Source organism: Cuculus canorus, chromosome 25, assembly GCF_017976375.1.
Source record: "Cuculus canorus isolate bCucCan1 chromosome 25, bCucCan1.pri, whole genome shotgun sequence".
Taxonomy (NCBI): Eukaryota; Metazoa; Chordata; class Aves; order Cuculiformes; family Cuculidae; genus Cuculus; species Cuculus canorus.
In genome coordinates, this window is record NC_071425.1 from 3,083,160 (window position 1) to 3,098,377 (window position 15,218).

The 15,218-nt window shown below is 62.2% G+C and overlaps 1 protein-coding gene across 1 annotated transcript; it reads right to left on the reverse strand.

The window, feature by feature from the left end:
- Window positions 1-33: 33 nt before the first annotated feature.
- On the reverse strand, window positions 34-14,454 carry KCNH4 (potassium voltage-gated channel subfamily H member 4). Its single transcript, XM_054088343.1, has 16 exons — window positions 14,324-14,454; window positions 10,539-10,772; window positions 10,278-10,409; window positions 9,964-10,091; window positions 8,003-8,246; window positions 7,289-7,446; window positions 5,623-5,830; window positions 5,234-5,428; window positions 4,751-4,950; window positions 3,722-3,971; window positions 3,415-3,629; window positions 2,353-2,400; window positions 1,873-2,240; window positions 1,628-1,734; window positions 1,465-1,541; window positions 34-1,366 (listed from the first exon to the last, which is right to left on the reverse strand). The coding sequence occupies exons 1-16, from the start codon at window positions 14,397-14,399 to the stop codon at window positions 890-892; spliced, it is 3,117 nt and encodes a 1,038-aa protein (XP_053944318.1). The 5' UTR covers window positions 14,400-14,454; the 3' UTR covers window positions 34-889.
- Window positions 14,455-15,218: the final 764 nt, after the last annotated feature.

Here is a 15,218-nt window from a genome sequence, read left to right on the forward strand (position 1 = left end):
AAAATAGAGCCTTTATTTCCCGTTGGGGTGAGGACAAAGCGCATAGACTACAACCGTAGGGCAGGAGCAGCCAGGACACCACCCCCCCCCAGGAACACCCCCAGCACCCCACAATGGCTCCAGGTGCAGTGGGAGCTGGAGGGGCTGCCAGGCCCAGCCTGGTTGTAAAAAAAAACCCATGGGCAAAGAGTATAAAATGGTATCAAAACGATCCCTGCTGGTGTCCAGTGGGGGTGCAGGGCGTGGGGTGCCCCCCTACTGCTGCCCCACTCCAGCCCTCGCCTACCAGGGCCTTGGGATGGTGGAGTCAGAGCTGGAGACCACAGTGAGGATGGAGGTGGCGTGTCCTGGGCAGTGGGGAGGGCAGAGAGGGGCAGCAGGCAAGAGGCCCAGAGTCCCCAGGGTGAGAAGACCACCAGGGCGAGCATCCCTCAGGGGTGAGGATCCCTCAATGTGAGGAACCCCCAGGGTGAGGGTATCCCAGGACAAAAAGCCCTCAAGGGTGCGGGTTCCCTGGGTGCTGGAGCCCTCAAAGGTGAGGGTCCCCCAGGGTCAGGATCTCTTGAAGGCGAGGGTCACCCAGGATGAGAGCCCCTCAAGGGTGAGGAACCTCCAGGGTGAAGGTCCCTTGAGGGTGAGGGTCCCTTGAAGGCAAGGGTCACTCAGGGTCACCCTCATGGATGAGGAACCTCCAGGGTGAGGGTCCCTTAAGGGTCCCCGGGATGAGGAACCCCCAGGATGAGAGTCCCTGGGGCAAGGGGTCCCCAGGACAAGGGCCTGTTGAGGGCAAGGATTACCCAGGGTGAGAAGTCCTCCAGGGCGAGGGACCCTCAAGGCCAAGAGTCCCCCAGGGTGAGGGTCCCCGACTGCCACCCCGGGGCCCGTGGGGTCAGTGGGAGCTGGTGGAGCTGGAGCGAGGTTGCAGGTGGGCACGGGGCTGGCTGCTGACTGAGCAGCCAGGGAACGAGTGGGCAGAACGGGGCGGCAGCGATGGGGGCTGTGAGTCCGAAGCTTGGCTGGGGTCAGGGCTGGGGCTGTTGTCCCCCAATAGCGAGCACGGCCCCTCGGCGTACACCCAGGCGTGGATGGCGGGGCTGGTGGTGGCGTGCGCCGAGTGGCTGCGGACAGGGCAGCATTTGGCCCGGGGGCTGGCAGAGGGGGAGCTGCGGGAGCTGGGGGGCGCGGGTGGAGGTGAGGGGGGCACTGCGGTGGAGGGCGGCGAGGCACAGTGGGGCAACAAGGTGGCCACAGGCAGGTGATAGGAGCAGGTGAGGGGCTGCGGGTCGCCCAGGCGGCTCTGGAGCAGCTCCATCATGCGCTGCAGCTCCTGGCTGAGGTGGGAGACCTCCTGGTTGAGGTGGTTGATCTGGAAGGGGAAGGAGAGTGGTGAGCGCCTGCGGGTGCACCCAGCCGAGCGTCCTCAGTGCTTTTGGGGACACTCCATAGCCCCGCTCCCCACCACACCTCCTGGTTGAGCCTCCTGATGTTCTGCTTTATCTCCTCTGCTTCCACCACCAGGGCTGGGCTGCTTGTGTCAGTCCCTGTTGGAGAAGACACAGATGGTGGCAGAGAGCTCCCCGAGTGCCCTGTCCCCGTGTTCAGCACCTCTGGCCTTGCCGTGTGATACCTGACGTTGGGGAGTCCCTTGCCGCGCTCTGCAGCAAAGGGTCCACATTGAAGGAGAAGGCTTGTGGCTCTGATGTCCCTCCGTTGTCTTCAATCCCATCCACGACTCTAGGGCAGGGAGCGGGGTGATGGATGGCCCTTGCCACCCCTTTGCCTTTCTGCCACCATTCCCAGTGGCCTCATGAGGCTCCACGCAGCCCAGCACTGGCGATAGCTGGACGAGCCACCAACATGTCCCACCCTTACCTAGGGCTGAGGTCCGGGGGGCCGTTGGTGTGCAAGGAGGGGATGAGGAGCTTGGGCAACCTCCTGCCCATGCTGCCCTCCCGCTCTGGGAGCCGGGCATCCCTCCGGCACTGCGGAGAGGGGCTGCGGCCCTGGCTGCAGCGGGCTGGGGAGCGGCGGTTGCGCCGTAAGGCTGAGATCTGGCACAGCTCATCACCCAGGAGGCTGCTCAGGGAGCCGCGGTGCGCTGGGCTGCTCAGCTGGGGCAGCAGCAGCTTGCGGCGGGTGGTGGTGGTGGGCGAGTACTGGAAGACCTCGTCGGGCTCCTCCTCGTCCTCTAGGATGGAAGGAAGGGACTTCTCTGGGGTGGCACCACTCTCCGGACGAGGCTGCAGATGGCGTGGAGTGGAGGTCAGGACTGGTCGTTACGCAGGTTCCAAGGTTGGGCACAGCCACCCCTGCCCTGACCTCCCCCGTGCCCGTTCCCAGCATGGCACAAACCTGTGGTGCCTGGGACAGCCGTGGGGACCGGGAGTAGCGGCACAGACCCTGTGGAGAGAGCAGATGGCACCAGCTCAGCGGCACGTGGGGACCCCTGTGTGCTCCATGGGGACCAGCTGTGGGCAGACACAGCTCCGGGCACACATACACCCACTCTCTGCCATGACACACACTCTCCCGGCCTCTTGGTCCCCTCCTGGATGGCCAAACTGCTCTCAGCCCCATGCATCAACCCTGTCGCCATCATCTTCCTCTGCTGCTCTCATAACACTGATGAGCTGCCAGACCTCAGCCCACGTGTCCCAAGCTGGAACTGTGGCTGTACCCCAATTCCTAAGCCTGGCTCAGCTATCAGAGCATCAGTTCTCCCGGGAGCGTGCTGCCAGCCAGAGGTGGGTGACAGGGCTTCTGCAGGACCTGGCAGGCTCTGTTTGCATCCCCCACCTTGGTTTATTTATCCTTCTCCTGGGTGATGGACACGGTGGGTTTTGGTAGGGCTATTTGGGATGTAGAGAGCAACCTCTCACCCCCTCATACAGGGCCTGGAGGTGCTCTGGAGGAGCCTCCAGGCACCAATGCGGAGCCAGCAGCAGAGATGGGGGAGGAAAAGCACTGCAGAGCTATTTCTGCAGCAGAACACCCCCCCAGCTGCCGAAGTTGGCAACATAACTGAACCTGGCAGCCCCCAGCGCTGCCCCTGCACACTGGAAGGGTCCTGCCCCAGCTGGGTGTCCCGGGGTGCCCACAATCCCTTCCACCCCCCGTTTCCAAGCCCCTGATCCCCCTCTTCCAAGCTCTCTACATCCTCCTCAGCCTCCTGCATTGCAAATACTCTCGCTTCCAATTTCCTGACTTGCATGGAGCTGAGAGGAGCCAGGATGGGACGTACCTGCATGGCACAGGGTGGCACAGCCGCAGCCCCCACCCCAGCCTTGGAGCCTGGAGCTCAGGAGCAGGGAGTGGACAAACTCCCCTCCTGTGGCTGTGTGGAACCCCAGCCCCGCTCCAGTCTCTGGGGCTTTGAGGATGGGAAGGGGCCTGCGAAGGAGGACACGCACCCACCTCCATCTCGCTGCCCTCCCGCAGGTTGAAAGTCAGGTCCTGGTGGATGTCTACTGTGAACTTGCTGGCGTACTCGGGGTAGAGCTGCAGCACCTCGCAGAGCCCCCGCAGCCCAATGTACTGCAGGTCGCAGTAGGTCAGCGCCTTCACGTCCGCGTTGGTTTTGATCACTTGGTCCGTGCTGCACAGGTCAGCTCCGATCAAATCCCCTTTGCCTGCAGGAGGGGTCAGCCAACGATGTGAGCCTTGGAGTCCACGCCTGGGCAGCAGAAGGGGCTGGGGGAGAGCCCACACCGCGTTCCCTCACCCAGGATGGCCAGGACCACATTGTCCTTCAGGACCTCGAGGGAGCCGGAGCAGACAAAATAGTTGGCTTGCAGCGCATCGCCCTGGCGCAGCAGGTACTCCCCTGGGGCGCAGAACGAGGTCTTGATGTGGAGTGAGAGGGAGCGGAGGCAGCCCCGGCTGGCCGTCTCGAAGACGGGCAGCTGCAGGATGTCCTTGTTGAGGTGCATGGCCACGTCCGCACGCAGCTCGTCGGGGAAGTCGTGCAGCAGCTGGGGAGAACGCGGCCAGGGTGCTGGGGTGTGGTTGGCAGGGAACAGCCTTCCCACAGCCTTCCAGCCCCAAGGGACAAATCCCTTGCAGGAATGGAGCATCTCGCTGCTCCGCTGCCTTGGCAGAGCCCAGCAGTCCTGGCTGGCAAACGCACGACAGCTCTGGCTATGGTGATGGGCTGTCTCTGCTCCCTGTGCTGGCAGGAATCTGCCCCACTCATAGAATCATTTGGTTGGAAAAGACCTTTGAGATCACTGAGTCCAACCATACCTGTCCACTACTAAACCATCCCTGAGCACTTTGTCTTCCTGTCCTTTAAATCCCTCCAGGGATGCAGACTCCACCACCTCCCTGGGCAGCCTCTGCCAGTGTCTGAGAACCCTTTCAGTGAAGGATTTTTCCCAACGTCCAATCTAAACCTCCCCTGGCACAACTTGAGGCCGTTTCCTTTTATCCTGTCACTTGTTACTTGGGAGAAGAGACCAACACCCACATCGCTACAACCTCCTTTCAGGTGGTTGTAGACAGTAATAAGGTCTCCCCTCAGCTTCCTCTTCTCTAAGCTAAACAGCTCTAGTTCCCCCAGCTGCTCCTCATAAGACTTATTCTCCGATTCCTTCAGTCATGGCACCCAGTTCTGGTCCCTCCAGCATGAAAGCATGGACATGTCCACATCCGTGCACACAAACACACATCTTCCTGCACGCTCTTGCCCCATCGCTGGGTGCAGGACAGTGGGCTGGAGCAGGGCTGGCCCAACCCAGCCAACATCTCCTACCTCATTAGCATCGATGCCATTGTTCACAGACCAGGTGGTCTGGAAGTACTCCAGCATCCTCTGCTTGAGCTGCTGGGGAAGGCGGTGGACGCGGATGAAGTCCTTGAGGTCCTTCATGCGGGTATGGTAGAGCGAGCGGCGGGAATACATGCGTTGGATGATGGCCGTGACGTTGCCGAAGACGACAGCGTGCATCAGTGCTGGGGACCGGGAGGGCAGCGTCAGGTCCCGCGAGGGGCCAGCTGGGTTGGGGGGCTGTGGGCTGTGGTGTTTGGGGACTTGGGCTCTGCCCCACCAGCAGCATGGGGCAGAGGAGTGCATCACGGCAGGTTTCTCCACTAACCTCAGCCCCAGGGCTGTCCCACAGGGCACACACATTCATCGCCTCCCCCCAGTGCCCTGCCTTGCCTGGGGACACACACCCACCGTTCCGGCAGCCACCAAGGAAGCCCCCCACAAGCCCTGCCCCGCTCCCCGCCTCACCCCCGATGAGCATGGTGCAGATGGAGAAGATCTTCTCAGCATCGGTGTTGGCGCAGACGTTGCCGAAGCCCACGCTGGTCAGGCTGCTGAGGGTGAAGTAGAGGGAGGCGATGTAGGCGCTGCGGATGGAGGGGCCCCCCACTGAGTTGTTGATGTAGGGAGCCTCCAGCCTCTTGCCCAGCTCGTGCAGCCAGCCTGCCAAGCACAGCCAGGGGTTAGCGCTTGCCGAGGGGCCTCATGCTTAGCACGGCTCCCACCCCTGCCCTGGCCTCGCTTTGCAGGCAGGAGCTGGCCAGAAGGTCTGTAGACCCCACTGCTGCCTGTCCCGTGGGTCTGCCCTCTCCCTTCGCCACCCCAATCTGCCCCCGCAGGTGCGCAGCCCCACTCACCGATGTCCCAGGTCTGGGGGTCGTTGCTCTCCATCTCCTTGCGGCCGATGACGTACCAGATGCATGCCATCCAGTGGGCCAGCAGCGCGAACATGGACATCAGCAGGGTGAGCACCATGGCGCTGTACTGCGAGTAGCGGTCCAACTTCTGCAGCAGCCGCAGCAGCCGCAGCAGCCGCACCGTCTTCAGCAGGTGAACCAGCGAGGTCTGAGGAGCGGGGCAGGCGTGTGAACCTGGTGGAGCTGGAGGCAGAAAGGGACCCCCTGCCTCCCCCCCCAGAACAGGGACCCTTCACCACCCTCCACAGCTGCCAGGAGGGTTGTGGGCGATGGGGCTGACTGGGAAGACCTCATCGGCCAGCAGCCTCCAGCGCCCAGCAGGCAGCTGGCGTCGCAGCTTGTCAGGGCACTGAATTACCCTGGGAGGTTTCGAATCATTCCAGGAGATTTGGGGTGCTGGAGAAGGAGGTGACAGGCAGGAAGGAAAGCAATGGCTTTGCTACCAGAGGCTGCATTTGGTGAAGCCATGCAGGCAGAAAGCTGATCTAATCTATTTGCAAGGGGAAGTCTCTGTAAGATGCTGTGCCTCGCCTGCAGAGATCCTGGACACGGAAAGCCAGAGATAGCCTGGCTTAGGCAGGTGGGTCTCAGCACGCAGTGATGCTGATTGCCTCAGGGCCTCCCACCTCGCACAAAGCTCCCATCTCATCCTCCTGCCTCCTGCCAGCGTTGCACCAGGCGCCACACAGGAGCCCAGAGTTGTGGGTCAGGCAGGGGCTGTGCCGGAGCAGACGCTGTGTCAGACCCCATGGAAGCAGATCAGCACAGACCCACTCCCACTGCTCCTCGCTGCCCAGAGGGTCCCTGCCAGGGCTGCCCATCCTGAGACCTCAATCCCTTGGCAACCTGTTGCAGGGAAGCGCTGCTCGTGCCCTCGCGCTGCGGTCTCCCCTCCCAGGGCACAGCTGCCCTTGCAGCCCAGCCATGGCCCTGGCTGTGGCCACAGTTGTTTTGCTGCCAGGCAACACCGCCGAGGGATGAGCAGAGCCGGGTTTGGCTCACGGGGTGCAGTTCCAGCCCCAAGTGTCCTTGTCCTCCCTGCACATTGTCTCCAATACGCGTAATTACAGCCTCCGCACTCACCACCCTCCTCCCCTCCGTGCCCCAATTAGCAGAGGATGGGAAGGGGTTGGTGCCAGCAGTGCACTTGCGCTGCTCATCTCACCCTCTGCTCTGTGCGGCCTCTCGAGAGCCCAGGGAGGCTCAGGCTGGGACCTGCCTTCATCACCAACACACAACCCTGTGTGCCCACCCTTGTGAGCACCCCGCTACCAGAGCGGGCAGCGTGCCAGTGCCTCTCGCTGGCACAGTTTGTGCACACCAGGTACTTTGTACTGGGATGTGGAGCTGCTCCACAGCCTGGGCAGAGCACAAGTGTGCTGAGTTCTGGGTGCTGAGTGCCAGTGAGGCACTTGCCTGCAGCTCCCGGAGAGGTGCCTTGGCAATTCCTGTCATTTGTGGCAGCCTCTGGTTAAATTAAGCTGCGTAGGAGGCTTTGCGCTATAGCTGCCATCGCTGCTTCCCCTCGCTGCCCCCATGCACAAGGCATGGACCCCTGCAAAAGGAGCTGCCTCCCCCCCTGCTGCCCCCCACCCCCAGCACTCACCACGGTCACGTTGAAGACGTAGAGCAGATCGAAGGGCAGAGCGGCGATGAGATCCACGAAGAACCAGGTGGCCACGTAATGGATGCAGATGGAGCGGGGCTCGTACACCACCTGGCCCGACTGGCTCACATACGTGGTGCGGAAATTCAGGATGATGTCTGCCTCGGAGAGAGCAGGATCAGCCCTCACCACCCCCTCTGTGGCTAAGGGAGCTGAGCTGGCGTCTGCACCCAATCCAGACCCCAATCCCGGGGTGCTCAGCACCAGCAGCAGGGCCAAAGCGATGCCAGCTCCTTTCTCCATCACCTCTAAGGTCCGCTCCTCTGATCTCATAGAATCACAGAATCACCAGGTTGGAAAGGACCCACTGGATCATCGAGTCCAACTGTTCCTATCACTCCCTAAACCATGTCCCTCAGCACTTCATCGACCCATTCCTTAAACACCTCCAGGGAAGGTGACTCGACCCCCTCCCTGGGCAGCTGTTCCAGTGCCCAATGACTCTTTCCATGAAGAATTTTTTCCTGATATGCAGCCTGACCCTCCCCTGGTGGAGCTTCAGGCCATTCCCTCTTGTCCTGTCCTCAGTCACTTGGGAGAAGAGCCCAGCTCCCTCCTCTCCACAACCTCCTTTCAGGCAGTTGTAGAGAGTAATAAGTCTCATTCCCCCGTTCCCTGTCTCACATGGATGCTCAGCCCCAGGCATGGACCTACCCAGGATGAAGAGCATCTCCACAGCGATGTCGCTGACGATGGTGCTGCGGGCGGCCGAGAGGCTGTCCTCCGTGCCTGTGAAGCAGACGTTGTAGGGGACGGTGACAGCCACGTAGAAGGTGGCCAGCAGGATCAGCCAGTCCCAGAGGGCCTTGAAGATGCTGTAGTGGAGCAGGATGAAGCGGGACTTCTGCACCGAGGCCACTTTGTACTCAGGGATGGATGTCTTGTTCTCAAATACATTCTGGGGGAGCAAGCAGCAAGGTGGAACATGGATGGCACAGGGGCCATCCCGAACGAGGGGGTGGAGACCACCACAGTGCCCCCTCCTCCCGACTCATAGAATCATGGAACAGTTTGGGTTGGAAGAGACCTCAAAGCCCATCCAGTTCCACCCCCTGCCATGGGCAGGGACACCTCCCACTGGATCCGGTTGCTCCAAGCCCCATCCAACCTGGCCTGGAACCCCTCCAGGGATGGGGCAGCCACCACTGCTCTGGGCAACCTGGGCCAGGGCCTCCCCACCCTCACAGGGAAACATTTCTTCCACAGATCTCATCTCAATCTCCCCTCTTTCAGCTCAAAACCATTCCCTCTCATCCTCTCCCTGCACTCCCTGATCAAGATCCCCTTCCCAGGTTTCCTGGAGCCCCTTTCAGTCCTGGAAGCCACTCTAAGGTCTCCCTGGAACCTTCTCTTCTCCAGGGTGAACAACCCCAACTCTCTCAGCCTGTCCTTGTACGGGAGGTGCTCCAGCCCTCACATCTTCTTCGTGGCCCTCCTGGATGACAGCTCCCAATTCCAGGGTGATGGACGCACATTTCCAGTGGGGCACATGGGCTGTGCTGAGGTCACCCTCAGAGATGGGCACAGAATGCCCGATTACAGCACATAAATTAACGCTACGCTAATGCTATTAGAGGTAATCCACTGGCACTGCTAGCTGCTGTCCAGAGCCATCCCAGGTGCCAATCCATGGGATGAAGCAGCGCCACCACCACCCTCCACAGGGACACGACACTGTTGGAGGCAGCTGGAGCCGAGCCTCAACGAGGGGAAAGCAAGGTCCATCCCTGTCCCAGCACCTCCAGCCACCACAATTCAGGACAGGTACACTCAGACTCCTTGCCTGCTTAGAATCATAGACTCATAGAATCCCTAGGTTGGAAAAGACCTTTGAGATCATCAAGTCCACTTGATGTCCACTTATTAAATCTTACCCCTGAGCTCCTCATCTATCCGTCTTTTAAACCCTTCCAGAGATGGGGTCTCCACCACTGCCCTGGGAGCCTCATCTGGTGCCTAAGAACCCTTCCAGTGAAGAAATTATTCCTGATGTCCAAGCTGAACCTGCCCTGGCACAACCATTTGCTCTTGTCTTATCACCTATCACTTGGGTGAAGAGACCAACAAGCCAGCTCTGGGACCCTGACCACTCTTGGCTGGTGACATCCCCCCTGTCCATGCCGCAGCCATGCCCAGGAACCCTGTGCTGGGTCACCACAGCCACACAAATGGGCTGGCACAGAGAAGATGCTGATCCCTGCTGCTGCTGGAAGCCCCAACGCTCACACACTTGTGGCTGCTGCAGCCTGGTAACGGCGCTCCTGGCACTCCCCAGGGCCAGCACGGCTGTGCCGCGAGCAGGCGGCTGGGTTTTCCTGACAGCTAAAGTGTGAGAGACAACCTTGCGAGAGCTGCCAGAAGAGCTGCTCTCCCCACAGCCATCCGCTGCTCTCTGCTACTGCAAACGAACTACATTTGCACCCCGGACAACGGCGCAGGTGCCGCGGTTGGAGGGCGTTTCGGTGCCTGGAGAGGCCAATGAGGTGCGTGTATGGCACAGCATCCCAGTGGGACTGGGCTCTACTGTAGGACTGGTCCTGGGAGAGCAGTAACCCCACCAGCCCACCCAGCCCAGGAGGTACCAGGCAAAGCTGAGGGCTCCCACAAGTCCTTACACGGTTGATTTTCATCTCGCCGCGGTCCCTCCGGGCAAACTGGCTGCTGAGCCGGTGCAGCACCGTTCGACCCTGCCTCTGTGCCGCCCGCAGGCGTGAGCTCCCAGGTTTCTTGCTCCTCTGCTTCTCTGCCGCGGACAAGACACTCTGGGTTAGTGGGAGCACTGTGCCACTGCTGGTGCAACAGAGCAGGGCCACTTTGGGGACCCCTCCTTGCACGAATCAGGCAGGACCCAGCCAGGAACTGGGAGTCCCTTTGCCACGTGCCCACTGTGCTCCCCAAATCCTGTCCCCATCCCACAGATACGGCTCACCCTCCTTCTTTTCACTCGGATGGCTCCTGCTCCGGCTCTCTGTGATGTCTTTGAAAGAGAAAAGGAAGAGCACCACCTCTCCCTTCTCGTTCTTGATGGGCATGATGTCCAACAGGCACCAGAACGCAGTTCCTGAGTGGAGGAGAGGGGTGGTGAAGGCAGGACAGCCCCACCGCTGCTCGGTGGCTTCAAGCTAGGACTGGCATGGGGCTGAGTCCCAGCCGGAGCAGCTCGCAGGTCCCAGCCCCATGCACCACTCACCACCCTTCTTGTAGAAGCAGACCTCGGTCTGGTACTCCTGCCTGCCATCCAGCACCTTCTCGATGCGCTGCAGGACAGGCTCGCTGGTCTCAGCCCCGTAGAGGAAGCGGCAGCTGCAGTTCTTCTGCATGACCTCAGTGCGGGCGAAGCCGGTGAGGTCGCAGAAGCCGTCGGAGCAGTAGACGATGGGGAAGCCTTGGCGGACCTGTGCGTTGGCCAGGATGAAGTTGCTGTCTGAAAGGAGATGCAGCCTCCCCTGAGGGCTTGAGGCCACTCAAAGGGGCACGAAGGGGAGCCCATCCCTCTCAGTCTGCCCACGCATCCCTCTGGGATGAGGAGCCAGGTCTCTGCCCGGCTGCTGGCTGCTCCCAGAGCCAGCCCGTCCGCTGCCCCACTGCCTCCAAGGACCCATCCTGGACAGCCCCACACACTGGAAAGGAAAGGAGCCCAGATCCGGCTCCCGGCTCCCATCACCAGAGACACCATCCCAAGCGAGGCAATTCATGCCTCCCCCTCTCCATCTGCTGCTCCCACCTCCCGCAGGGGCTCAAGGCAGCTTAGCGGGCACAGAAGCAAACCAAGCCGGGCGCTGCCAGCCCAGAGGCACTGGGCTCTGGTGCTGGGACCTCCAGCCAAAGCTTGGCGTCCTGACACCATCTGCCAAGAGGGTGGGAGAAAATCACAGAGCCCGAGGTGAGCCAGTTCCCCACGCTGCACCAGCATGAAGGTACAGGGGAAACAGCATCTGTGGTTTCTCAGAGCACTGTATAGCCTCCCTGGCATCAACCCTACCCCATCAGGGACCTCGCAGGAGGCAGAGGAAAGCCCTTGCCAGCCCTGCACCCTATCCAGACGCAGAACAGTCTCTTCCCCCTTGCAGCCCCCGACCCGGGCGAGGGCTTTGCCCCCAGGGCCACTGTGGGTCCTTGCCGCAGGCTCTGTGCCAGCGGGACAGATGGCCTTGTGCTAAAAGGATGCCAAGGAAGCGAGGTGTGCAGGCGGTGCAGGCTGTGTTTGCGCCCTGTGAGGGCACATCGGGGTGTTCTGAGCCCCAACACAGTCTCCAGCCCACGGGATCCCAGCCCAGCACCCCACATCCCACCATCCATGCACTGGGAGCAGGCAGACGTGGTCTTGCCCTGTCTCTTAACGAAGGAGGGGAGCCTGCAGCAGGTTCCAACCTCTGTGCATCGACAGCAGAGCAGTGCCAGGGCAGCGCAGGCAGGGCAAGGGCAGAGGAGGTTGCAGGGAGGAGGGGGTGCAGCTACAGGCAGCCCTGGTACGACGGGGATGCAGCAGGGCCACCACAGCACAGCTCAGCCCAGGATTAGCTTGGAGAGGCAAAAATAGCTTGAAGCTGTGACTAAGGCCAGATTTTGGCTCTGGGGAGCCAGGATTACTGCGTTGTCCAGGATGTGTTATTAGAAAAGGAAAAAAAAAAAAAAAAAAAAGTCTGGCATTTGGGATCAGCTCTGCCAAGCAGGGGGATGCAGCCCTGGAGGGGCTCAGCTGTGCCCTGCAGCAGTGGCCAACCTGTCTGGATGGGCACCCGTGTGCCCAGAGGGCAGCAGCTGCCTGGGAGAGACAGGGTTAACTCGCAGGGCGTATCAATGCAGCTAAAGCCCCTCTCCATGGCAGATAAAGCCGATAAGAGATACATCAAACCCTCAAAGCTGGACACTGTTTAAAAGTGCCTGGAAGGCAGGTTGGCACAGCTGAAGGCAAGGTGCAGCCACGATGCTGAGGGGGAAATCTCATCTCCTAGGGGCAAATTCCCAGAGCTTTGCATCAGGGTGTTGCAGCAGCTCCCGCAAGGACCCTCCTCCTCAGAGAGCCAAATCTGGTCCTGGGAAACCCAGGGCCAGCAGAGCTGGGGACAGTGGTCCCTGCTGCTTCTGGGGGCTTTGCTAACACCATAGCAGAGCTGGGGGATGTCTCAGAACTCCTGGCCAGCTCAGCAGAGCATGATCCTGGTGGGAACATGGATGTTGGGGCCATGCTTGGCTTCTGCCCTAGCATAGGATCACTAGCAAAGGACCACACGGCTCTGCTCTGGCACCTCTGGGTGCAGCTCAGATTGATCTGGGAGGGGTCAGGGGGCTGCCTGCCTCGTGGTGCATTGCAGTCTCAAAGGCAACATCCCAAACAAGAGCTCCTATGGGCAAACAACATCCTGTGTCAGTTGGGATGCTCTGCACCAGGCCAGGAGCCAGCTCAGCATCGCAGCCAGGGTATACCCAAGGCTGCTGCCGGTGCCCTAACAGTGCCATGGAAGATGCTACAAGCTCCCGGCATCGTTCCCATGACAGCAAGGTGAGACATATTCAGCCCAGGAGGCTCCTGCTCCAAGTGATTCTGGGGGAATGTGGGGTCAGCCCTGAACACAGCCTGTCCTCGGGTGGCTGCGTCGTGCCAGCGGTGCCAGGAGCTGCCACGCAGCGCCTCGGCATGACCAGGACCTTAATCCATCCTGTCCCCAGCACACGCACATGGAGGGGAGGGCAGCTCCGAGGGCCATGCCAGCACCTCCAGCTGTAGGAAGGCACCCTAAAACATATGGTGCTGGGGTAGCACAAGACGCACCCCTCCCAAAACACATGGCTCCCAGTACCCAACCTTCCATGGCTGTTAACCCCATGCAAGCAGGAGCTTTGCTAACTGGGAGCTTGGGCTGGGCAGCAGGGGGGCTCCCCAAAGACCCCGCAACGTCCACAGCGGCAGCACCATGTGCTGCAGAGTCGACAGGTATAGGCTGTGCCCCACATGCTCCAGGGGACCCCAACTCCGGGGGCTCCTTGGGGCAGCACCTCGACCCCCGTAGGGTCAGGCACGACCCGTGTGCCACCCCCCCTCGGACTTCCCATCGGTCTGGGCATAGGATGGGGCCAAGACAGGTCCTTGGGGGGGGGGATGTGGCGGCCTGGGTGGGGGGTCCCGGCCATGCCAACCCCTCCCAGGGTCCCCTCTGTGCCCCCCAACCCCGAGCCCCCCCCTCGGGTCCCGCTCCCCCCTCCACCGCCCTGGCTCTGTCCTTGGTGCTGAACCGCCTGGGAGAGCGACCCTGTGCGGGAACGGAGGATCGACACGGGGCGGGGGGTCTGGGAGCACCGAACCCCGACACGCACATGGGGAATGGGGGGGACCCGGAGCACCGAGACCGGCTGTAGACACGGGGAAACGGGGGGTCGGGAGCACTGAGACCGGCCAGAAACATGGGGGGTCCCGGAACACTGACACAGAGGGGTACGGCGGCACCGAGAGCGGTCACGGACATGGGAGGTGCGGGAGCCCCGACACGGGGGGTGCGGGAGCCCCGAGCCCGGCTGCAGACACGGGGAACTCGGGGGTCGGGAGCACTAAGACCGGCCAGAGACATAAGGAGTCCCGGAGGACGGAGCCCGGACACGCACATGGGAGGTTTCGGAGCACCGAGCCCCGACACGGGGGGCTCCGGGAGCCCCGAACCCCGACACCGACATGGGGAATGGAGGGTCTCGGTGCACCGAGCCCGGCTGCAAACACGGGGAACGAGAGGATCGGGAGGACGAGGAGCACCGAGCCACGACACGGGGGGTCTCGCAGCACCGACCCCGGTTGCAGACATGGGAGGGGCTCCCGGAGCATCGAGCCTGGCCACGGAAACGGGGAACAGGAGTGTCCCGGAGCCGGCACGGGGTGTCCCGGGACAGCGCAGAGAGCGTGGAGGGGCTCCGGTACCGGTCCGAGCGCCGCCGCCCCCGCCGCCCCCTGCCCGGTGCAGCCCCTCCCGCTCCCCGCCGCCCTACGTGTGCCATCGAAGCGGGTGGCGATGGTGTCCAGGAAGGTGTTCTGCGGCGCCAGCAGCCCCTTCATCACCGGCATGGTCCCGCCGCCGCCCCGGGCCCCTCGCAGGTGCTGCTCCCGGCCCGCCCGGGGCTCCCGCTCCGCCCCCGCCCCGCCCCGCCGGCACCGGGAGGGGCTTCGGCACTGGGAGCACCGGCACCACCCGGGGAAAACGGTTGCCTCGGCACCGGGATCTGCTTGGTGCCGGGATCCGGTGCACCGGGAGGCACCGGGAGCTGCTCGGTATCAGCTCACTTGGCACCGAGGGCACAGGGACCTGCTCGGTGCTGGGATCCGGTGCACCGGGAGCTGCTCGGTACCAGTTCACTTGGCACTGGGGAGCACTGGGAACCGGTGCACCGGGACCTGCTCGGTGCCGGGATTCTGTGCACCGGGACCTGCTCGGTACCAGCCCGCTCCGCACCGGGAAGCATCGGGACCCGGTGCACCAGGACCTGTTCGGTTCCAGCCCTCTCAGCCCTGGGGGCAGCAGCCGCCCCGGCGCCCGTGCAGGCAGGGGAGGGGACAGAACCCAGTGTCCCTGCCTGTGGGACCCCAGCCCCACGCCTGCGGGCTCAGCCTGGGGGCCGCAAGGCAAGATTGTGCCTTGGTGGACCCCCCGAGGGGCACCCAGGGGTGACAGCACCCTGAGCAGGGACAGGGGAGCAGGAGGGGAGCAGGTCAGGGTGCTGTGGCCAGGAGAGGGTGTCCAGAGCCTCCCTGGTGCTGGAGTTTGGTGGGGTGATGCTCCAAGCCTTTTAGGGAGGGGCTTGAAAAACACCCACTGCTCCGGGGAAGCCTGGTTGAGGCTCAGTTCGCCCCAATTCTGGTCTGGCGTCCATCCCATTGGTGCACACA

Coding starts and splice junctions, on each gene's coding strand:
- KCNH4 (XM_054088343.1), bottom strand. CDS start 14,399: ATGCCGGTGATGAAGGGGCTGCTGGCGCCGCAGAACACCTTCCTGGAC. Junction 10,773..14,323: donor CACCCGCTTCGATGGCACAC/GTAGGGCGGCGG, acceptor ATCTCCTTTCAG/ACAGCAACTTCATCCTGGCC. Junction 5,831..7,288: donor ACGTCTTCAACGTGACCGTG/GTGAGTGCTGGG, acceptor CCCGCTCCTCAG/ACCTCGCTGGTTCACCTGCT.